This window comes from Limulus polyphemus, unplaced genomic scaffold (assembly GCF_000517525.1).
Source record: "Limulus polyphemus unplaced genomic scaffold, Limulus_polyphemus-2.1.2 Scaffold967, whole genome shotgun sequence".
NCBI classification, from domain to species: domain Eukaryota; kingdom Metazoa; phylum Arthropoda; class Merostomata; order Xiphosura; family Limulidae; genus Limulus; species Limulus polyphemus.
This window is the reverse complement of record NW_013666577.1, coordinates 235,243-261,331: the sequence shown is the minus strand read 5'-3', so window position 1 is coordinate 261,331 and position 26,089 is coordinate 235,243. Positions and strand designations below refer to the sequence as shown.

At 32.2% G+C, this 26,089-nt stretch overlaps 1 protein-coding gene and 1 pseudogene across 3 annotated transcripts in view; both read left to right on the top strand.

The window, feature by feature from the left end:
- LOC106461477 overlaps positions 1–5,375 on the top strand; it is a 102,194-nt pseudogene extending 96,819 nt beyond the window's left edge.
- Positions 5,376–15,208: 9,833 nt separating this feature from the next.
- LOC106461475 (syndetin-like) overlaps positions 15,209–26,089 on the top strand; it is a 71,091-nt gene continuing 60,210 nt past the window's right edge. For 2 of the 3 annotated variants that reach the window (XM_022388445.1, XM_013921298.2), the window contains exons 1-3: positions 15,209–15,460; positions 20,604–20,684; positions 24,566–24,679. In XM_022388445.1, the coding sequence (XP_022244153.1) occupies positions 15,419–15,460; positions 20,604–20,684; positions 24,566–24,679 (237 nt within the window). In that variant the 5' untranslated portion in view covers positions 15,209–15,418. Of the gene's footprint in view, positions 15,461–15,872; positions 15,892–20,603; positions 20,685–24,565; positions 24,680–26,089 lie in introns of those variants that run through there. The other variant, XM_022388444.1, reaches the window with a different exon arrangement.

Genomic DNA, 26,089 nt, shown 5'->3' with positions numbered 1-26,089 from the left:
TATACATACCTCCACTGACACTAATAGCTAGAATCCCACATTGAGAAGGCGGATGGGCCGGTGAGGACAGAGATTATACAGAAAGCATCTGCAGAGAACAAATACGTACCACGATAAGTGATATCAAAGTGGGGAACACCGCGCTACATCCAGAACAGGTATGCTCTTCACCCAAAAATACAGAAAATTGAAAAGGGTGGAATATAATACAAGTATAATGGTCCAGCCCCGATCAAACAGCTGAAGTTCCACAACTCGGGTTGGATTTAACAGGTCATGGTACCCACATCCCACGTTGGTGGCCAGGGCAGTTGGACTGCAAATATATTTATATATCTTTGTGATAGGATCCCTACCAGTAACCACAGAATGATCTGTTTCAAACCACTGGATTTATGAAAGAGAGAAAGCAACACCAAAGTGGACAATCCTTCTGATCAACCTGAAAAAGTCCAAAAGGCAACATCCCAGGTCTGGATTGACCTGATCATATGCCATTCTCCACCAAAGTCCAAAACTCATCCAGTCTGGATTTACAAACAGTTATCTTTACTCCCCCACCAAGTGGGCAAGGAGAATCCTGCTTATCCATGGAATTATGGAGAGGATGTGAAACACTATCCCACTAAGGACCAAAGGTGGGACCACTTCGCGTTCAGATTTAAGAGGAGGTAGCGCCCCCCCCCCCCTGCATGAACAACATAAGACCTAACAGTGTTCATAAGAGGGTTCAAGCAAACACCACTGGATAGCTAAGCGTCAAATCTGGACTGGTTTTACGAGTAGGCTCCTGCATAGGTTGGTCCTGCTCACATCTGGGAAAAAACTAGGAGGGTCTACACCTTCGCCCCTCTTCTCCAAGAGTTGAGAAAATTCAACATTCCAAAGGAAAATCCTCTGTCCACCACCCCAGCGACTGGGAACTGGGTGTGATAAGGACTCTTGAGCTCCACTATTAGAAGTAAAGGGGGGAACATAAGTGTTGGGGAGTCCTGAGGGGCAGGCCTCTGGAGACAGTGCAACAGGTGAACCATGTTCCCTAGTTTTTAAAAGCAAACTGATCTCGAGTGATTCAGCTCTAAGATCAGCAGGGACCGGCAAAATCCCCTTTAGTTTTACTCATGATAGTCCATGAGTAGTGGTTTATTAAAAATATTATAACATGATATCACCATCCATAATTGTGTCCAGATGGGCTTATGGAACACCTCATCTCGATAGAGCCCATTGCAACCAAGAACCGATATAAAGGTTACTAGTGCAGAATTTAAATACAAGCATACCTGACTGGGCAACACTTACTACTGAGTGGGATCCAAAAGAAATCAATAGGGACCCTAGAAAAGAACAATAACTGTAAGTCAGATAACACATTACTCACCTCCATGTTAAAATCTAGTAAAGGTAGTCAACACAGCCACAGGGAAAAGATGAAATCCCATCAAAGAGAAAACTGCCAGATTGTGAAGGTAATGAGATATGAACGTGTTGGGAGAAGTCCACATACCAGCTTGTAAAATATCTTCTAGAGAACAGTTCAACTGGGCAGCCAAAGACATCGATAGGTGTCAAATCTGGTGAGAGGTGACATGGAGGATATTGCTATCGTTAATAGATAAGCCCAATTAGGCAATATGAATCAACTTCCAAAGCCATCTGGTTGAAGTAACATGTGATAAATCTCTGGACACTGCAGGATCCCAATGAAAATCATTCTGTTACTAGAGTCTTGAAATTGTTTCATACGAGCCACATCACGTCTGAGCGTCCTGACGGGACATAACAAACGATCCAAGTCTGATCTACTGTAAAGATGAGAAATGCCAGGTATGTGAATAGGAGAAAAAATTTGTTTCCTTCTCTGGCAGTGAGAGTTTTTGGAATAAATTATTGGTTGGGATAGAGCAAAACATAGGTAGAATGATAGAGAGTCCACTGAACATGAATGCCATATAAATCAGAACAACAGCGTCCAGAAGCTAACAGCAATAAAAAATAAACTGTGAGGGAAAGACGATACAACGAACAGGAGGTCATGAGTTCAAAGGGATGATGTGATAAAGCATGTAAAACAACCCTAAAATCCCAATTAGACAGACGATGGCTGATCAGATGAGTCCTTGGGAGAGGAAGCTCTAGTGAAAGAAGGAGCAGGAAACAGGGAGTCTAAATTCTCTCCAGAATATCCCATTTCAGAATGAAAATTTAAATAAGCACCTCCTGGAGAGATACCCCTAGGCCACATGAAGGGCACCATCACACCCCAAATCAGGTCACGGAGAGTGACTCCCCCTCCTGACTGCTGACCACCACTAGATAACAAAGGAGGAATAGACGAAGGCTGAGTAGCCTATGTGCTTGAAACCATTACATGGGAATTCATATCCAATTATTATTTTTTTAATATATTTGTATGAAAAAACAAAACAAAGAATTCTCAATTATTAGAAAGCGAAAACTAAGAAAATGTAAATCGCAAAACGTTAGTCTGAATGTTCGCGCTTTGTCAAGAAAAGGTGATTTTATTCTCTGCATACAAGACTTGTATACAGTACCTGCATAGATGGCATGTGAGGGCTGCCATAAAGTTTTGCAAATTAGATATTGCCGAGGGCAGTCGAGTGGCATATATAAAGACTGGAGCAAGCGAACACAACGTTAGATGGTAAAGATGAGATCGAGAAATAGCTACTAGTGTCAATGGAGGTATGTATGTTTTGGAACATTGAATACAAGTATAAAGATATTATAATATCATTGTATAAGTCATTGGTTAAGCTACATTTGGAGTACTCTGTTAAAGCTTGGGCCCTTTACTTTAGAAAGAACATTGATCGTTGAAAAAGGTTGAGAGGAGGACTACTAGGATGATACTGGGAAGGAAAGGTTGTTACACAAGGATAGGTTAAGATTTCTGAACTTCTTTTCTCTTGATAAAAGAAAAGTTGAGGATATCTGATTGACATGGTTGAGATTGTTAAGGGAATTGGTAGTGTTGATGCCTCACTTTTTTGTGTTTAATGTGAAGACTGGTAAGACTGGAACAAAGATAGAAATTTTGGCATGGTAGGAGTCATCTTCAGCTAAGACAGCTTTATTTTTCTAACAGGGTGGTTGGCCTTTGATACAAGTTGCTTTCAGATGTGATAGATGCAGTTAATTTAAGGGAAAGCTTGATCGTTAGTGAATGATAAGGTCTGGCTTTGAGTGTTTTAGTGTTTTGTTTAATTTAATGGATAGACCAACAGGTCCCTTCTTGTCCTTTAGTGTTATGTTTTTTGTTTATTTTAATGTTTACAAGTTGAAAAGTATCATAATTTATTTCTAGTTTTATAAACTTCAAATAAGTATATATATTTTCTGAATTCTATAAGAAAATTTTCTTGGCTGTAGAAATGGATTTACGTTTAAGGTTGTTTAAAAGTTATTCATGAAGTCAAGCTTTGGGCAGTGCTGTTGAGAAAGTAAACCCCTGATTTGTGATTTTACTGATTATAGTAGGATAATATTCAAGTAAGTTTTTAATTGAAATTTCTTAATTATTTTATAGCTCTTTTATGGATCGTAAATATTGTAAAGTTGTGATGAATACATGTAAGTGATGAGACATAATGTAGGGTAATGTGTGTTAATCTACCCTATACAGCACAATTATTTATCTTACTGTTGTTTTGTACAATGTGTGCTCATCTACTTTGCTGCATATTATTGTAGGATCACAATGTGCCAGTTACTCTACCTGTTAGTTTGACTGAGGACCAACAAAGCCCCATTCATGGTTATAATCCACCAAACTAAACACATTTTTAACAGTAAGTAATTTTAGTATAGAATTTTGAGTTTTTACTTTGGTTTATGGCACATCAATAGCATTTAAATCTTTAAACCCATAATTTTTTGCCCATTCTGCCAGAATTATTTTCATGATATCTTAATAATTATCACCATACCTTATAAAATTTCTGGCCCATTTATAAAAAGGTGGGTAATAACATGGTTTGGATTAGTTTTCAGCCAAACAGACATAAATGTCATTGGATGCTGTCACCATCTGATGTGGAAATCGTGATTTTCGACTGGACGCTAGTAGCGTCTGCTCGGGTTTAAGGAGTTAATTGACTTTAAAGAATGGGACTGAATTTGTATAATTGGAAAAATGTACTGTATCAGTAGCTTGAGTAGTTTTTTCTTTAAATCATACGTTAATATAAGAAAATTGTCCATAGATTGACCTATACTTATTTATCTGTCTCTCTAGCTGTCTGTTTTTTTCATTCTTTCTAAGCATCATGAATACATATAAAATGTTTTGATCAAACTCGGATTTAATTGCAGAAAGTTAATCTTCCCATTTCACAGTGTAGGCTCTATCTATATAGTATAAGTGGGAGCTGCCATGAAATTCTACAACTTGTTCAATTTTAGTAAATAAGAATTAAAACAATTATGAAATGAGAGTAAATGATAGATAGGTTGCTACATTTTTATCTTCTAGTATCCACTTGAAAAGAAGCAAGATAGCAATTTGGATATGGACAAACACTAAAACTTGTGCCAGCCAAATTATTAACCACACTTATTGTGGGTAATAGAGAAGTTGCTACATTTTTATCTTCTAGTATCCACTTGAAGAGATGCAAGATAGCCATTTGGATACGGACAAACACTAAAACTTGTGCCAGCCAAATTATTAACCACACTTATTGTGGGTAATAGAGAAGTTGCTACATTTTTATCTTCTAGTATCCACTTGAAGAGAAGCAAGATAGCCATTTGGATACGGACAAACACTAAAACTTGTGCCAGCCAAATTATTAACAACACTTATTGTGTGTAATAGAGAAGTTGCTACATTTTTATCTTCTAGTATTCATCTGAAGAGAAGCAAGATAGCAATTTGGATACATACAAGTGCTAAAACCAATTCTGGCCAGATTTTAACAGTGCTTGTTGTTTTTGATTGTGAAGTTTTTTGTTTAATGTAATTTTAAATGAAATGATTCTTTTAAATTGACCAAAATACCTGTATATTGCTATTGATTCCAGTTGGGTTTTTTTTTAAAAGCTGGGAGGTGGTTTATGCTCACCAGGTGGTGTTATGTATTGATTGTTACAAACCTAATGATAGAGAAAGCAAGTAAATTTTAAATGATTTTGACTTACTCGTTGAATTTGTGTCAAAATTCAGATTAATTTGATTTACATTCTAGGGTAATTAAATATATTTTTTAATGTGGTAAGTGTTTGTATATATATATATATTAAGTAAACCTTTTCACAACTTCATGAAAGACAGTTGGGAATGAAATTAATATTTTTATTTTTTATTTTTGATTGATAAAAGTGCTGCTATTAAATACTTTAATGTTTTAGCAGGTTATAAAGGAGTCTTTAAAAAAAAAAGATTATGATCAACTTTGCTACATCATAATATTTTTATTTTCTTTGTAAGTGTTACAGGTTTTTAAATTCTAATTTTTGTTGTTTTTAAGAGACAAAATGTGTGTAAAACAAAAATCTATTGTTAGATCTTTTGTTATTGTGTGTTTTAGAAATAGAATTCAAGAAAACTTAAGAGCCTTAATGAACTAAAGAGAAAATTTTGTAGATTATCTCTAACACTTACCCTACTAATGATCTCCTCACAAAATCAGAAGAAGGTAAGTTACAGAAATATAATGATGAAATATTAAAAGTTTTACACTATGCTTGAAAACGTATCCTAATTACAAAATGGCAAAGTGTTAGTTACCCTTGCAGACCAATTCTCTAAACAGAACCCTTCTTCAGAATTACACTCATAGCTATGACTGGATGATGTAACCTAAAATCTCTTAACTGATATAACGATGATAATAATGTAAGATACATTATTAATGTTTTTTTTTTAACATTATGACCATAAGATACTCAGAGTCTGAACTTCAAGCTGTTTCTAAAAATAGCATCAAGAATTGAATTTTTTTTTTTAGTGGTATGATTTGGTTTAAATCCCTTGATAAGTATTTAGTTGTAAGGTGGTATAATGTGGTAATAAAAAAGAAATAATAGATTTTTAGACAATCCATGAGAAAGCAACCAAACAACTAGAGGGTTAAAATTGCAATTTGTTCCATTGTATTTATTTGGAGAACAAGAAAAAGTACAGTTTTAGAGTAATTTTTGGAGCTTATATAAAAGGTATCTGGTTTATTGCTGGTTGAAAATAAAACTCTTTAGAGTAAATATTCACTGTGTAAATATACATCAGTTCTACAACCCTTTTTTTTTTTGGTTTTTCATTGCGTAAAGGAATAAGGCATCACATAAAATGTTGTACAGTCACAATACATAGTGTACATTTAAAAATTAAAGTATATTTTTAGATTAGTTATAATATTAGATTGTGTAAAGAAACATTGTGACTTTCAGTGTGTCTAATAAATTAGGTTTCATTCAGTACTTCATTATTTTTAGCTCCAAACATTATTTTTTAATCTACCTTTTGTTATTAATCATTTCAAATATTGTTCATGACTTAAGTGTTGACTGTGGGTTTAAATTCGTGTTTAACATTACATTTTATTAATTAAAGTAAAAAAGAACTATGTTTAGTGATAGAGATTATGACATTATGTTCTCAGTTAAAGCTCATTGAAACTGACTCATTATGTCATTGCATGTTCTTAAAACATTGATAAGGTACATTGTTTCTTATAAAGGAAAAAAAAATTCTGAAAAGTTTTCAGTAAGAGCTATGATATTGTTAATTTTTACCACTAAAAGCCTGGAAGCTTTTGGAAATATTTTTAATTATAAATATAGTAACTATTGAAGTTACGATTTGCACACAGTTGGTTTACTAAAACCAGTTGTGTTTCTTTTTAAATAAATTTCTTTTGCTCACATTGGTTATAGGATGAATCCACCATTCCAAACACTATTACTAATTCCTTTCTTAAAATTATAATAGCTTTTTTTGTTGTTGTTTTATGGGTTGGACTAACTAAGAATGAAGAATTAGTACAGTTTCTTGTTGTTGTTTAATGGGTTGCACTAACTAAAGATGAAGAATTAGTACAGTTTCTTGTTGTTGTTTTATAGGTTGGACTAACAAAGGATGAAGAATTAGTACAGTTTCTTTGTTTTTTTTGCTTCTAAATTAAAAAAGTATGTTTTTGTTGATTTACAGTTGTATTTAATTAAAACACCTGTGTTATTTTCAAAAGCTTTTGAAATATTTTGATTTTTAATTACAAATTATTAAACTTATTCAGTTTTATAGTTAATACTATCTATAATTAAGTTGGTTAATAAAATGATAATTGATTATAAAAAAATACATCTTAATGCATCCATTCTACATTTTTATTACCTGATGTGTTTACAAGTCAATTAACCTGACTTGTACTCATTAATGATTTGTGCTAATTTCAGTATCAAGGTCATGAATAGTCATAAACTCACTTATTATGACTTGGAAATAAAAATCATTGTATAGCTGATTATTTATTTTACAGGTTTAAGTCTTTGTTTTAATTTATGATAATTAAAACTATATAGTTTGTAAAAGCATTATTTTATCATAGTATTAAAAATTAGATGTGTAAAGTTTGGACAAGTATTAAAGTCCACCTGTTTTGTTTTTTATTATTATTTGGAATGTTTTAATATGCAACAGATTCATAGAAGTTTGTACCCCATTCTACCAAAAAATAGTTGAAGAGTTGCTTTTTTTTCCTTATGAAATTCTTTAAAATAGAATCTGTATTACCTCAAAAGAAAAATTTTGTTAAACCTTTCAAAACAGTTTTTTATGTGATACATTCCCTTTTTTTATAATACTTTGAATTGTCAAAATCACAATACTACTATGGAATTCATTTATGACAAATACTGTTGAATTAGAAACACACTTCATTTGTGAAAACATTTTATCATGACCTAAATGTGTAAATATGAGTTTTAATGCTGTATCTGGTTCCACATTTTTCTGGTATATTGAAGGATAACTATACATCTTTTAAAAGTTTATCAGATCTTAACATTTTTTCTTTCCCTTTGCTTAAGAATTTTCTTACTATTCAAAATACCCACTGAGTGGTTACTAGTCATTAAAGATGTGGATTTTCTTTATGCCTCTGTATCTCAACAAAGCATTTCTTGATGTCTAGAATTATTTCTTTTTTTCAAATTGGTTAAGTAACTTTTACATACATGAAAAATCTAGGAGTATTAGCAGGTCTTGCACTGTTAATAAACAACAGCTAATTTTATACCTGGATATTAGAATTCAGTTGTTTTTTTTTTCAGAATAAGGTTTTGTAATTACAATTTATTGAAACAGGCCCTGGTTAACAGTACAGTTGGATCTCATAAGGTTTATTGTTTATTATGACCATAATGTTAGAACCTTACTATTTCCACTGTTTACAAAGAACTGTTTTAGTATTATGTGCTTCAACTCAAAAAGAAAACTGAATGACATCAAAGCACATATAGGGTTAGTGAGAACAAAATAAAAATATATATTTTTACATTCAGTTGGATCAGTAAAAAGGGGGAATCGTTTCCTCTAATTACCAGGATTTTAGAAACATTTGAGAAAGAAATATATTTTATATGAATATATTTACATATAAATATAATTTTCATTTTACTATTTATAAAAAAATAAGAGTATTTTGGAATAATACACAGATTTGATAGATTTTTTTTTCTTTTTCCCTGTATATTTAATGTATTAAAAATGTGCATTAATTACAAAAACATCTTCTAGATCTTTTATGAAACTTTAATAGTGTTTTATGACAAGGTTTAAAAAAGTTTATATCAAAATAACTTGAAAAGTTGAGGAAGTAGTGTTGGTGAATTATTTCTTAACTTGTATGCATGTTCCTTTAAAAACCACACGTGCTCTGAATTGCAGCTGAGCTTAGACATGATCTTGTAAGTATAGTAGAGTGTATTCATGTACAGAAAAAAATAAGTTCTTTTACACTGATATTAACCTTAAGATGTATAAACTTTAAACTGTGGAAGGATAATGGTAAATGAAATGGATGTAGATGTTGAAAAATATGTATTAATGGGTTTTTTTTCTGGTACACAACCAGCATATTGTTGTGTAAGAAAATTATATTGGTACATTATTAATGAAAATTCTTTTCTGAATCATTGTTTTAACTACTATAGCAAGAGTCTTGGAATAAGTTTTTAAAAGTAAAGGTTGTGTTAAAAATACTTTATTTTCTAGAAGATAAAAATCTCCATCCTTATACATTGAAAAGTTTTTATCACAAATGAGCCCATCGTGAGCCATCATGTTTTTTAAAACATTGTTTCATTAAAACATGAGTAAGAAGGTTCAAATCATGTCCATTAAAGTGAACAAGTGAGAACAATGCTATAAAATTCAAGACTTGTACAGATGGTTGGTCACAAGGAAACAAAAAATTGGAAGTTTTACAGAATTAATAAAAACAAATTAGCAGTTTATGTACTTAAGTTCCTTGCAGATGAGCGATGACTCGTGAGTTTCAAGAAGCAAGGGTGAAACGTCAAGAAAAATTGTACAAATATACCATTATGAAGGTTAACCTGGTAAAACTGTTGAACATTGGACAATGTAAATCAAGAAGAGAGTAATTAACCTGTGTGTAAGTACTGATCTGGGAACTGAGTCTTGTAAATAGTGTTTAGAGGATTTCTAGTTAGCAAGACATTCTCGTCTCTTCTCAACAAAGAAAAGATAATGAACAGTGATGACTGTAACCTTCTCCATTAAGCACTTTGAATACCAATAAAATTTGCTATTTGAGATCAATTTCCTTGTTTTGTGAGTTAATTTGTATTGCATTTAGGAAACATAAGAAAAAGGGGCCAGTTATTGTAAAATACTTCATTCTAATATACCACCTCATAACATATCACATTACATTCACAAATTATTTTGTTTTATTCAAAATATAGAGAATTGTGTACTTTCAATAAAATTCATACACACATTAATTTTTGCTGTTATACTGTTTATTATAAATATTTTGGTAAATTACAAATTAAATATTTTGCTACACAATGCCATCTATTGGTAGTTAATTTAATAAACTAAGGGTTTTCATTTGCCATATATATGTTCTGGAAAATATTTTAAACCTGCTCTACTCATCAAATAGCTTATAATGCCCGTCATATTAGGCAGTTTTACCACACTAATCGTATTATAGCCATTTCTGAAAACTATTATTCCTAACATAAGAAATGTGACTGACTATCTACAGTTATGTATGAAACCTTTTCGCATGCAAACAAACTTAAAGTTCAATTTTAACTCTACACTTTAGACAGTATTATATTATAAGTCTTAAACACAAGAAGAAACAAAGCACTTGTACGAATGAAATCTGGTCTTACTTTTGGTGAGACCACAGCTTTAAGAAATCAGAAAAACGTTGACTGAGTTGCCAGGCAGGTAAGTTATTATTTTCCTACACTGAAAATGTATTTCCGATAGGTTCTAACCTCGTCTCACATAAATAGCTATTCTCGTTCAGTGCTGCCCAGTACATACAAAAATCGTTTCGCATGTCACAAGCATTGAACTCCCACGTACCCTAACTTCAACATGGTTCAATTGCATATCGCATGTAAATCAACAAGTGACAATCCTCGTAACGCATGTGACTCCATCTATTCGATTCTACCGAACTATCACTTCGAGTGATGGCAGCACCAGTTTTCAGTGGGGAGGAAGGATGGGAATTGTGAGAGTAACTATCGGAAATTCATTTGCAGTATAGGAAAATTATAACTTCCGATATGGTACATTACCTCCTCTCACATAAATAGCTACAGTCCCACATTGAATAGGTGGACGGACTGGTGCAAGGGAAGAAAAGAAGCATCCTTTGAAAGTGTTCCAAGGACACCCTAAAAGAGAAGATTCTCGCATTAGAGGATCATACGTGAGTGGCCTCACCAGTTCTGTACCAGGTACACTCTTCGCCCAGTGTGGAAAGAGGTGACGCAGACCTGGGCAGAAAATGGGAGAAGTACATCCAAAAGGAAGAGACCAATGGGTGGATATAGATCCAAACCACCCAATATCTAAATTTCAATCCCATAGATTACATGAATGTGGATGAGAGTAAAAAGGATGTGCCCCTAGGTGTAGAGTGGCTAGGGCACAACAAGTCAACCACAATCCAAAACCCAGTTACAGGAACCGACATCCATGTGAGGTAGGAAAAAGGATCATACTGCTACTACAATCCAAACCCCAGCTATTTGGTGGGAGTAGCAGAGAGGATCATACCATTTTGACCTCAAGTTCAGCAGACTGAAATGAAATCTCGTTCCCACCAATCTGTGAACAGGACACATTGTAGCAATGTGACAAATTGTTTGACCAATCCAGGAACCCGACGTCTGGAATATCAGCATAAGAAAGATGCCCTTTTAAAGTAAACGCTGTCACTCAAAACCAATCTGACAGGAACTACCTACAGCACAGAAACATCCTCGGTATATGGAAATCATCGAGGAATGGCGTAAAGGAAGGACAACATTAATCTGCAAGTACCACCACTGTGACCCACAAAACTGGTGAAGTGAACAAGAGTATAATTGAGTGAGAGAACAGAGGCATCTATAATACATGTGTGAGGAGTTATGTTGGTTGGTTCAGCTCTGAATCCAAACCCCAGCCAATTGGAACCGACATCCATATTGAGGTAGGATGAGGGATCCCAATCGAGGGTGTGAACTGCAATTTTGATGGCTCATTCCAAAGCTATAAAATCCCCTCAAATACATCCGTACAGAGATGGAACATCGGATTGGAGCACATCTTGTCACAAAACATCACCACCCTATTCTCAACTGAATGGTTTCATCATTGTTTGAATTGTATATCAAATTCAGGAGGATGTCTCCATGGTCCACCACCCCAGTGGCATGGAACTGGAAAGTGATAAGAACTCCCATATTCCACTGGAAGAAAAAGGAGGAAGAAAATGCGGTGGAGAATCTGGAGGAACGTCAACACTGGAGACAATGCAACGGGTCACCAGAAAAACCCTATTTTGAAAAGCAGACTGTACCTGATTTATTTAATCGAAAAGATGGGAAGCTATCCCCTTCTGCTTTACCCATGAAGTCCATGAGTGAATATGGTCGGGAACAGGCATATTAATGAAGCAAGTCAATATCGCGAGGAAAACCCCATCTCAACAGTGAATGTTGATTGGCCATGATATATATATGTGAAGTAAACATGGCCTGACAGTTCAGAATTGAAGTATACCTGGCCAGGCACCACTCGCCACAGAGTGGGATCCATACAAGAAAATAAGGGAAATGCCCGTGAAAAATAAGAGGTATACAAAAGATAACTTACCCAAACACAGTCATGTTCAGGCATGTCAGCTGTAAATTTCACAAATATTTCAATAAATACATTGAAGTTCCACCCATAAATACATCGCCAGATATTTGAAACTTCTAGTTGTCTTTATTTTCTTAATTCTGGAGTTTCACTAAACATCAACAGTTTCAAGTATTAATTATGTGAGCTCTATTGTTTGTCTTTTGTAAGTGTGGCTTGGCATGCTCGCCCTTTCAGCTGTGGGGTTGTTCTAATGAAACTGTCAATTCCATTATTCGTTCGTAAAAAGTTGGCGGTAGATGGTGTTCACTAGCTGCCTTCCCTCTAGTCTATCACTTCCAAAATTAGAGAGATGGCTAGCATACATAGCTGCTTTGTGTAAAATTCAACCAACAAAATTTTGTGTTGGAATAAATTAAATGTCTCTTATGCTACTGCAAAACTTGTGATCAATCATTTCCTTCAATTCAGTGAAGTAGGAAGCTCAGATTAGCTTTGTAATACATATTCTACCAAACCTCTAGTTAGAGGAAATAAATGTAACCGAAAATACCACAGTAGCAGATGATGTTACAAAAGGTAATTTAAACTTTTTGTTAATAATGGTTAAATTTATCGCACTATTAATGAAGAACATATCTTATTGGTGACCATTTTTTATGTGCTTACTTCTATTTCTTCATATTGGTCATACACCTTTGTTTCTATGAGATCAGGATTAATTTTGTTCCACTTTTCTTGTACAGCGTTCTATAAACTGGTTGATATACAATGTTTATGACTTTCAAGTTTACACTCAAGCATACGAAAGGCACTAAAATTCGTTAGAGCTGCATTGGGGATTTGACAATATGTGGTTTGATGAGATTGCTGTGATTTTAATTGCATTGTAATTTTTCTCATAAAAATAGCTATTGATTTTGAGGCATGTCTGAAAGCTTTCGAGCTTTTGGCTTGTGAGCCTTTGTCAGTTACAAATCCTTGTTTATTACCTTGTTAATGATACCAAGATGTCCATCTTCATCTCAATGACTTTTTGGGTTAAAGAATTATTTTCTTTAACAATAATATTCATCTTGAGAATGAGGTCATTTATACTTAATAGTGTGAGATGTGTTTTTGAGAGGTTACTGTCCTAATGCTCTGCTGTGTGTGTGTGTTTTTTAGTTTCCACTGAAAATGTTTTAGTAACACGTCATTTAACAGTCTGTTGTATAAATATTTCTCTTCAGAAAGAGCAGTCACATATCTTTTCTTTTCATGCAACGAAGGAAAGAGCTTGGGAGTCTCGAGCCCTCTCCTTATCAATAAACTTTTAAAATGCATCCAAAAATATATATATATTAGGAAAACAATGAGTAATAAGACCTTTTTTTTTTGTTAATTTCTCAGTAATTATTATAAAAGTAACGGAAGCTACTTTTCAATTATAATATATCATTTACAATTTGATGGATTTACAGTGAGCCCATCCTTAAAAATCCTGGTTGCACATTTCATCTCTACAGCTACCAGTTGCTTTTTAAAAGCATTTCACAAGTTCAGTCATCTATTTCCATAATCCATAAATGTTTGTTTGTTTATTTAATATCGTGCAAAGCTACTAGAGGGCTATCTACGCTAGCTCTCCTTTATCCAGAAATGATAAACCATAGGAAAGGCAGCTAATCAACACCATCCACAGCAAACTTTGAGCTACTCTAACTGAAAAATGGGATTGGCCGTTACATTATAATATCCTCACGACTGAAAGGGCGAGCGTGTTTGCAGGCCATGTCAGACCAATCCATAAATGAACCACTCTATTCTGAAATCGTGAATAATACACTTATTTCTCCCTCTTAATTAAAATTTTGCTTCCATCCTTATTAATTATTTTGTTGCTTCAGTTAATAATATTTGAATGGATCAATTCAAATTATTTTTAGCAATCTTTTGAAAACACAGGAACAAAAAATTAACCCAAATGTCAACTATAGGTGTGATATTCAGGTGCACTGATATCTGCCAGAAAGTATAAAGTATCCACAAAGTGCAGGTTCTAGAGTAAAATTAACATAGACAGCAGATGAAATTCTTTGTTTGTTTGTTTGTTGAATTTCGCCAACGATCATTCCTATCAAAAGTATTCAAAGGAGATAAATTCTCAATTTATCAAACTTCCATAAGTCTTTGTATGGCCTCGCTCTATGACAGCATAAGACAGAGTCAAGCAGATATAGCCCATGGAACAAGCATTATTGTATCTAATATCCTTCTAAGATAAAGGTTTGGATCAAGTTTACTACCTTTCTACACACAGCTTATAAGGTTTGTCATTTACAATCTGTAGAACAGTGAGATCACCTGCACAAAAATGTAGAAAGATTTACCTGTATAAAAATATATTCTATATTAGATATGGAAGGGTAAAACATCTTGTACGTATATAAAGGCAAGGGGTTGTAATCCGCTTTCCGATGTACTATCAAACATGCTTGGGTTGCAGTTTTCTATTACTGATTGTCTCAAATAAAACCATCTTTGCAAAAATCCTGAATACACACTTGGGTGTGATGATATTTCTAATGGTCATCACATTAGCTACTTTATTTTCGCAATACTTGTGTCTTTATGTGATATGTTTGAAATAGAAGTCTACTGTTGCTTCTTCGGTCTTTAAATTGATTTTTTAAAATTCATGATATACACTTTGGACTCTAATAAAAACAAGCAAACTATTTTTCTTCTAGAATAAAAATTAAAAACTGAAATAATTAAGCAATAAATAGCTATGACCTAATGAAATGAGCACGCATAAATACACCCATTCTTTGTTCAATGATCCTGCCATCTGTTGGTGAAAAAAAGTAAAAAAGTGGGAGGAATAAGAGTACAACCAGTAAGCCTAACTTTAAAGTTAATTCAACAATACGTTGTATACCAAAACAATTGCAAAACATGTTACTTGTTTGCCTGCTCATTTTACTAAGATGGTCAAGTTAGGTTGTAAAATGAATATAAGAGGTTTAACGGGTTGAAGACAACGTCTGAGTCATTTGATTCATCTTTGTCATGGACATAACAAAAAAGATAAAATCATTTGTAGCAAGACAGGTGAGTTACTTAGGGTTAACGATCGCTAAGCTTAGTACTACTAGTACTAACGCTACATATTTTTCTTGTTACGAAAGCCTGTACACGAAACTTCCTTTGATTTTACGTAAAATGTAAATTCTTTGAGTTAGGGCATGTATTTTTCAGTTGCAACTTGCAGTTATACGCATGTTACGAGTAGTGTTCCACTTGGTGACGTGGTTTGTCATATGCATTTTGAGTCATTTATTAACTCATAGTCATACTACTTAAGTGCTATTACTACTAGATTATAAGTTAAAACTTACAGTAAACTTGAACTTATTAACTTTTAAGTTATTTAATTTTTTGTTGGAAATATATAAATTGATATGGATATGAAACTGAAGTACTTCACAAATAATAAGCATATGTAATTCAAGCTTAATGGTTTTGGTTGTTTGTTTTTAATGGTAAGATTGTTTCACATTACTTTTTTATTTATTTTTTAATATATTATACCAATCTATATTATATTCATACATTATATTGCTTTGTAGCTTAGATGTAAAACGGAATTAATAGTTGTTTTCTATTTCTCTCAACCTAGGGTTTTTGTAAAGGATAACAGTACAGTTTTATTGTACATGTTGCTTGCAACAACAACAAAAATTTATATATATTTATATGTATACTCAGACAAAAATAACTAAAAAAATATTTTATTTTATATGCAGTATGGGGATTGGGATATGAAATAATCACAATTTCCAGAAATAGATAAAATAGAAAAAAAAAAGTTTAATTAACCTTATGAAGCTATAGTGACTCAAGATTTATTAATATTAGTGTAATGACAATGTATTTAACAGTTGTTTTCGTATAATTCTGACACTTTACCATTTCCAGTTAATATGATATAATAAGTATAATTTAGTTTCAAATTTTGAAGGTTTTTAGCACTTAAGTAGGTAAAGGAATATATTTAGTTCATTATTGAAGTTGGCATGTTGGAAATGTAAATTTGAATGAAATAAACTGATACTGAACAACTAATCAAATGTTTAATATTAAAAACTTGTATGAAGTAAAATGTGTATAAAATTAGTGAAGAAGAATTGAACAATAGTGTACAACCTGAAACAAATTTTTAGTTCTATATTTTTTAGTATTTCACATAAGAATGAGCCTAAGGTGATAGCATAAGATCCTTGCAGGATGTTTACCAGGTTGTTTACCATTAAAATATAATTTTAATTAAGAAAAATACTTAACCCTTTGTTTGCAGCTTGTGTAAATCTGCCTAAAACCCTATGCACAGAGATTCGGGAATTTTTTGTGGAACATTCAAAATGTTGAACACAAAATGCTTGCATCATATGATGTCAACCACAGTTGCCTACTCTAACATCTTATGATGCTGACTGCAGTTAAAGGGTTTAGCAACAGCTATTAAAGTCTATGGGTGTGTTTAAGGATTTGTTCTTTAGTCAAGAAGTCAAAGACAGCTCTAAACATTTGAAGGTCCATCAGGCAACTTCAAGCAGTGTCAGATTTTTGTTTTTGCTCTTGTGAACAGAAAGCATTTTATAATGTTTGAATAGTAATAATGCATTAAATGTCACTTGCATGAAAAATTTAAAGTGTTAAGTTAATAATATCAATTAGTCAGAATCGTAACTACAATTATAAGGAAATAAACGCAGGGGACCCATGTTTTGTATTTATGCTACTTTTGTATTTATTTTCTAACCAAAGTGTTATTGTTACTCTATTCATATTATTATTATTATTACTGTTTATTCATTTTGTTTATGCCTTTATTCAAGGCGTATGTTTAATCAATCCACAATGTTGTTAAAAAAAAGTGACTGATAGCAGTGTAACTCTTTGTTATTGTAGAAGATCTATATTTATTTTCTAGTTTAACTGTCAATGTTACTCTTTTCTGTTTTGCTGTTTATTTAATATTGTTTATTAGGTGTGTTTAATTAATCAGCAATTTTACACTAAAAAGACTACAGTTGTTAACCTGCTTGGAATAATAATTATTAAATAAAGATTTGTTTTGTAAGTCAGCTGCATTTCTGTTAAATGACCAACCAAAAATTAAATTGTCTTGTCATGATGCTTTAACAGTTTTTAATCTCTTTATCTTTCTTTTTACCACCAAGGGATTAATAAATGTCTAATCTACCCAGTCCCCGTATTTAACATAGAATGTTCATGGTCAGCAATACTGCTAACCTACTCTCATGTAAAAACATGTAAAAGACTAGCCATCTTTGTCTTACAAAATATTTCCACTAGCATGTGTTTACGGGTACAATTCCCATTTTTAAACTTTCCTTTCCTTTTAACATGTTTATAAAAGTCATTGCCCTTAGTTTTAACATTATCAGCCAATTAATCTTTGTTAGACCAACTTAAGATGACATGTGCTTGATATTCAAACAATATATCAACATGAATGCAATATAGCTTACATATTTTCCATTATTTTTTTACAATAAATGTTTACAGTTGTTAGAGAAGCAGTGTTTTAAGATTGATTAATATCTATGTTATGGTATTTTTTGGGAGGTGGAGGAATATAACTTTTTAAAACACAGAAAAACTTTTAAGTGACAGAGGATCATTTGGTTGATTGGTATTACCATATCTACATCTGAAAAGGTTATTTGTACATAGAAAACAAATATATTTTTTTCCAAAAAAGCTATAAATTAAATCATAAACACCACATCATGAGGCAAACAGTTTCCCATGTTTACAGCTTTAATAAAAGAATAATAAGTTTTTAAAAGAAAAAAAAGTCTGTTTTTCAGATTTCACTGTTAAATTTATTATATCTATTCCTAATATTCAAGCTTACATTTCCAACTTTTCAGTCAACCACTAATTTCTGAACCCCTAACAATTTTGATTGCCTGAATCATCACCTCTAATAACCAAGGATAATTCTAATAAACCATCTTTGTACTCCTTCTGACATATTTATATCTTTCCTGTAAAAAGGGAACCAAAATTGCACCCAATACTTCAAATGAGGCCTCAGAGTTTTATAGAAGATTACAGTTACCTTTTCAATCTTTAGTTCTTATTCCTAGAAACAGAACCCAGAGATCTGTAATATGTGTTTGTTTTGTGATTTTGTCTCAGCTAAAACCCAGTTGAAAAACTTCAGGGTCTTTTAACTATCACTCTTTAATCATTCTCTCTTTTTTTTTTAACACCAGTTATCCCTTTACACATAATATATATATATATATTTTTTATTTTTTTTAATTATAAAATGTAAGATTACCCATGTAGTTGGTCATTCACATTTGAAAACAAGGGAGGTTGTAACCTTGAGATATTACTTGACCTACCATTTTGAGACACAGCTGTCTACATTCGTGCACAAGGTGCAGCTTTACAACAATATTCAAACAGGCAGATGAGGTATTATCTCAAAAGAATGACAAAAAACAAAGGTAGCTAGAGTGAAAGCAACTTAACTTTAATAACCATGGGTTATGTGAAGACTACATATACTAAGAATAACAGATAAATTTTGAAAAAATCTATATAAGAAGATAGAAAACACATGATATATTTACAAGTCACAGCAGAATAATATGTTAAACACTTGCAGCAAAAGAAATGCAAATACACAGTTGTAAAAATGGGCAAAATCTTTATTCATATAAATAGAGTAAACTTTACCAGCTTTTAATGCATTATATGACTTCTAACAGCAGTTGGAGTGGAGATATTTCACACGTGTACTTCAGAGGTGGAGTCAGAGAAAGAGATACTTCATATTTATGTCAAACTGAGGTCCTAATGCAATATACCACATTCCTTAGATCACGTATATCAGTATTCCAAATAAACATAGATAAGAAAGAGAACCTTCAAATTCATACTTACCTGTTCAACTATCCATATCACACCTTGAAAAGGACTTATCTTACACCAGAGATTAGACACTCATGGTTAAGTAGCCACAGACTTTAATCAGATAGCTGTTGCACTACACTGTATGTAACCTTTACCTAAACAAGGGAATTGGTATAAATTTGAGTTTTGGGCACCTGCTTTGCCAGGAAGAACACCAGCATTGAAGTTTAGAAAACAAATGAGAAAATATATATTTTACATTAATATGAAAAGGTAACTGTGAGAAGTTCAATTCTAAGTCACCTGATATTTCAGTTAGTGCAAATGGAGGATTGGGGGTTTGATGGTGCCATATATTTTTTTAACAGTGAGTTAAGAGTCGCACTATCTCTCTGTCAGCAGTTTGTAAACAAAGTCTTTATTGTTTAAAAAGTTGATTTGAACTTAAAACTAAATGTTGTGTAATGGAAATATTCATACAGAATGTTCAGAATCAGTATGCTATTCAGATAAAGTAAATAACTTAAACATTTTTGGGTTTTTTTCATTGTAACAGATAGAAAATTACTTAAAAAAGAAGTGGTTGGGGGTGGCTTCAGCCTACTCAAAAGTGGCCAAACCCCTGACTGCAGTACACAAATGATCATATTCTTTAGGTATTGACACAAAATGATGTCTTTTCCACTATTTCCTAACTGGTTTAAGACACCCAAATCAGAACAAAGTATGTTGTCAAATATACACTCTTCACATGACCTTAGATAGTTAACATGAAATGGTATATATATATATATATGTTTTATGAAAAAACTATCATTTCTCATAAACTATTATCAGGAATAGATATGCACAACCTTCCAGGTAAGTTAAAAACCTAGCATGTTTATGAACATGTATATATAGTCATTCAACTCGGATAACCAATCACTGTCTTGGGACTTTGGCTCCCAACAATGTTTTTAGACAAATTTAAAGTACAAACCCAAATACTAAAACTGATTCAGATTTGTACTTTGAAAGTTTCTGGTACTTTCTATGATTGGCTTTGCGGCCAAAACATCATTTATATTTTGCAAAATATGTCATGCTTTCAACTAATTAAAAACAAGTTTTGTTAAAATGAAACGTTTGAGAGGTTAAGTGGTGATTCAGTTCAGCTAAATGTTCTTATGTTCAGTTTTCTCATTCATTCTTAAAAGTTCAAGTAGAAATTATTAAAGATTTCCTATATATTTCTGTATTCAAAAGACTTGTTTACACACTCATTTTTTTTATATATGCATGTTCTCATAAATAGGGATCTCGATCACCATGTAGTCCAGTTGAACCACTCGTGTCAAGGGATTTTGTCATTGAAACAGCTGTTGTAAAAGAAAAGGTAATAAATATAATTTCTATTTGCTTTATTGTTTTTCATTTCTATTCATATAAATTTATAGAAATATGAAAATGATGATTTGAGAACTAATAACGAGAATATTAACTGAAACAATTCTGTATCTCAATATAGAATTGTATTTTACATTTTTATGTTAAGTTTTAATAATTTATACAAATGTGCATGTGAGCAGTATCAACTTGTATGTTTTAATCTAAACATGCTCATAGAACATTCTATTTTAATTCTTAAACTGAACAAATTATTTATGAATCTTTCTTTTGAAATGAAGTACAGTAATGAATTAACTATTTGAGTTAACATAACTAATGTGTTATATGTCGTCAGAAAATCCAAGTTACTGAAAGCTTTGGCCTTCATGTTTAATTTTTTGCCTTTTTTATTTATATCTTTTTTATGTTACTTATTTTGAAAGAGGGATTCTAAGTTTCCTCTAATTACAAAAATCTCAGTAAATTTTTCTGATGTCAGGTACACTTAAAGCCCGTCTTATGCAAATATTGAAATTTCAGAACAGCTAATGGCATTTTGTGCTCACTTGAAATTGGAACTGACAGAATGCTGGTGACTCAAAATATAGCTTGGTTTCTTTGTTGGTAGTTCTAGCTGGCCTACAGATTCAGAAACTAATGTTGTTTCTTCTGGAAATGATTGCAAATCTTTTTCTGAATTGAAGTTTGCAGAATTAGAGCCAAAGAGAAAAAAAAGTTAATATAGAAAAAGTTGTTTTGGGGGTAATTGTTATGTAGAAGGAAAAGATAGAAAATATATTTTGTAGGAGTTAAAAAATTAATATATTTTTCTATTGCAGCAGTTCCTTTTATAATTTAACACGGATTTAGATGGATATATATTGTGGCTATGAATAGACAAGTATGGCTAAAAGAAGTACTTTGTTGGCTAAAAAAGAACTAGTGTGGGCTAGCCCTGATAGCAGTTCAAAAACTGTATATTATAGAGTTTTATGTAGTAAACTACACATTATACAGACAGAGGTTGAGTATGTTATATTAAAAGTATTTTGGAATTTCACCACCTTGTTACAATCTGTGGTGCCACATCCAGTCTTGCTCTACCTGATGGCTGTGCATCTTGACAATAAACCTACAGTTTCCATTGACTAAAATCTGTCACAAGGTTGTTATATCCAAAGTACTCCTCCCTGCTTGCTTTCCATAATCAATCTAGTGTATGAGGACAATGATTTCATAGCACTTCTTTCAATAGTCTAATAGCATAGAAATCCATAGTGTTTGCATCTGGTGATATACTAGGTATGTCTTCGTATGAAATAGCATGAATATCTGTTTCATTCTCTAACTGATTGAGGTATGTGATGATTAAACAGGTATATTAAAGAAGCTGGGGCATGTGGATGGCTTTTGCTATTTACCTTTGTGTTCATGGATTCTCACCTGTTACAAGATGCTGCACATGTCTATCATGGCTAGGTTACAAATTGTTGTAAGTCTTAATTCTGGATGATTTTTGTATCCTGCATTGTTTTGTATTTCTTTATTTTACAATGCACTTAAGTACAAGGGAGATTCTTCTCTTAGAAATTCTAAATTCTTTATCTGAACAAGTCTTTATGGTCTAAGTATATGAACATTTTACATCAGAAAGGGCTGTTACATACCCTTATCAAAAGTAATCAGTTTTCTGTGGCATTGAACTATGTATGGAACACCATACACTACAATTTTATATTGGTTGTATTGTTGTCACATTGACTTCCTCACTTGCATATTTAAAATCATTTTAATATCACATACTCAACATCTTTAGAAGCAGAATACATCATACTCCAGTATTTCTATGGTGGAGCTGTATGTACTTAATTCCTGTGTTTTACATAATTCAATCTATTAAAATAGCTACATGTTATTTAAAGTAATATTTGATAAATATTTAGTTTAATGAAAAATTACATACCATCTATATCAATCATAAAAACATAGTGATTGAAATGTAAGTGCATTTGTTATTTAAGACTTAGAATTCAAACAGTCAGAAAGTGTGCAAGTCTTTAGATATTTAATCACTGTTTATAAAGATTTTTACAGTATTGGAATGCACATCTATAACAGTTATAACGACAAAGGATAAAGTTACTGTATACTTTTAGCAAGCTGAATTTACAGTATGGTTTTTAAGAGTGAAAAATTATTAATTTGTATGTGCAACTTAAAATTGGATTACGTAGTAAGTAAAAAATGTGTACAGTTAAATAACATTAAGTTGATAAAGTTGCCAAAAGGTGCTCTCTTGACTGCAGAAGCAAACTTTCATCCCAGCTTTTCAAAACTTGAGGTTGATTAACCCTGAATTAAAAACATATTTTTGTATTCTTTTTTTACACATCATTATTTTTCATGAAATAGAGTTGATTAGAGACAAAAAAAGCAGATTTTAGCCTAATTGAGTTTCATACTTCAAAAACATTTAAGTTTTTTACGTTCAATAAACACTATAAGACAAGTTACACCACATATTAAAGCATGTATAAGCTTTAATACTTGTTAAACCCAAGTTAAAAAGTTATGATACATTTTATTTCTAACCACTAGAATTTAGAATTTACACACATTTCATAAGTGAACCTGATTTTGACTTTTAAAGTATACATAAGGCTGGAAATAATGAAGAGAACCACTTTTTTGTTTCAAGTTTGTTTTTGAAGTGTATATGTATTTGTGCAAAAAAAAATGTGTAATTAAAATGGAGGATCACAAGTAAAAGCTGAGAAGCTACACAGAAGTTTAAAAACCTAAGTTAAAGAATTTATAAAACAAAGAAGCAATGTAACAAACATATACACCAGATGTGAATTGAAACAAAATGTCAAAAGGAATTACCAAAGCAAAAAAATCAGAAAGAGAAAATACCTTAAAATTTAGAAGTGACATAAGGGCTTCCATATCTACTTTAACAGTGTGTAATTTTTATTGATTGAAAGTACCAAAAGCCTTTTATTATATGCTATTATTAATCCCTTGTATGGAATAACTAGCTGAAGTACCTGTTAAGTGCACAGAGAAGATGCAGGGGCTCCCAGGTAGTGACATAGAGGGTTCAGATCCAAATGCCATCTGCTTATAACACTCTCTGGGTGTCCTAAGGATACATGCCAGTCTATCCTGAGGTTCACCAATTATAAATGAACACATTGTATAAGGAAGACATAGGTGCCCTAGGGGTGTTTTAGAGGGTCAGATCTGAATTCTGATCCCCCAATGTTACTTTTAGTGTGGGGAGAGCTAAGGGTACATGCAAGATTTGCTGACAATCAGTCCAGCAGTTTGCCAGTTATAAGCAGACTCACACTGAGTGTTTTTTCATATAATGGTTTACATACTTTGTAGGTATGACTTTCTTGGGAAAATGTATAGAAATCCTGTTTTGGAAGGCTCATGACATAAAACTCTCTGTTCTGTCTGAGAACAATCAGAAAGTTAAGAACAATTTTTAAAAAACCTGCAATAGTTTGCTAATTTATGTAATTTCACTTTCTAGAGTGTTCTGATAATATATTAAAGACATGTGATATTTGGTATGAGTTGTTTTCTTTTCTTTTTCCTGCTTGAAATAAATCACTGTATTTATTGTGTTTTGTACAAGAAAGGAAAGTTAACAGAAAGTGTTTCAAACACTGACTTTATTGACTGTTAAATGATGTTTATGAATAGTTCTTGTTCATTTAATTCTTAGCACTTTGTTCAAGAAGTTTGAAACATTGTGCATCAAGAACTTTTGGAAGCTGTATTCAAATGAGTACATAACATTTTATAAAAAAAATTTACCGTAGGTGAAATCATGGATGTGAAATCTAAATATTTTATATCTTTTATGGACTCTAGGATGACTACAGAGAGTCCACAATTAACCCCCAGGCTGAAGCTGAAATCTTGCAAAGCATAGAAGAGGTCTACTTTAATGATGACACCTTTGATGCTTGTGATTATCAGTTAAAGGTAAACTGAGTTGCATATAACCTTAGTATCAGAATAAATTACATACATGTCAGTGTTTTAATAATATATTTATTATAAATGTTAAGATAAAATTGTCAGTTTTTTTAAGCATCTGCAATATATTGAATTTTGAATAAGCTACCACTAACTACAGAAAAAAGTTTCATGTGTTGGCTAAAAAAGTGAAGCTTTACATCATTTATCAAGGATTAATATGAAAAATTCTATCAGTGTTTAAGGTTCCTTGATGATGCACTTGGAATTTGATAATTTAATCTACAGAACTTAAATATGTTTTATACAATTCACATTGCTCTATAATTCACTTTAGAACATTAGGAGGAAGACTGTACTCTACTAAAACCACAGCAGTCATATGACAAGACCTAAAGATTTACTTATCATATATGCAATTTCAAAGGACTGTCTATTTTGTAATGTAAATTTAACTGAATGTGCATGGGGGGTTAGTCCATTGGATCAACCCCATGTTGGAGAAGGAAGGTTACCTATAATTCTGAATTTACTTTGTATACCTACATGAAATGTAGCAAGCTTTTAGTAAAATGTACAAGTCTGTTGTACAAAAAAATCAGATGTGTTACAAACATATCTGTACTCAATATATGTTTAGGAATTGACAATGTTGGACTGAGTCAGACTCTGACAAGTTGGAGTGCAAGGTGATGTTCATGTGAAAAAGAAAAATACTTTTGTCCATCATTCAGTTTGATATTGCCTTTGCACAACATCCAAAATGCATATCTACAGTTTTATCAGTATTCTTATATATTGTATCTGGTATTTACTTTCTTCTCTCACAAGCTGTCACTAAATCAGCAGTGTAGGGTAAAATGAATAACTGATAACCCTGACATCAAATACATAATATCATGTGGAATGGCACTCTGTAAAAGTTGTGACATGCTCACTTTGATCTCTACCTGTGCATGTAGGTTAAGTCAAATAGGTACCCAGGCATCTTAATTCAAATGACTTTCGCTTTCATAAAAAAGTAATATTACTTGCCAATTAAGCTAATACAGTTTTGTGACATGTTAATTCTTGTATATATATTTCATACATAAAAGTAACTTACAAACAATTTTAAGACAAGCAGGCTTACGGTGTACCATTCAGAACTATGTAAAAACCAAGAAAAACTTAAACACTAATTTTTAAAGTTTACATACAAATCAGAAATTAGATATTAGAACAAAAAATGGACTAAAGATGTAGGGCAGGTTACAAATACATAAAGTGTAAGGTCATATGAAAATTACATTTATTGAACACTCAACTATCTAGCATGTGTGAAAAAAGTGGGAAAAGTTTTAAATCTTTAATTAGTTCAGTATTAATAATGGCTGGAGGTACCTGATGATGACAAAACCTTGTCGAAACGTTGTA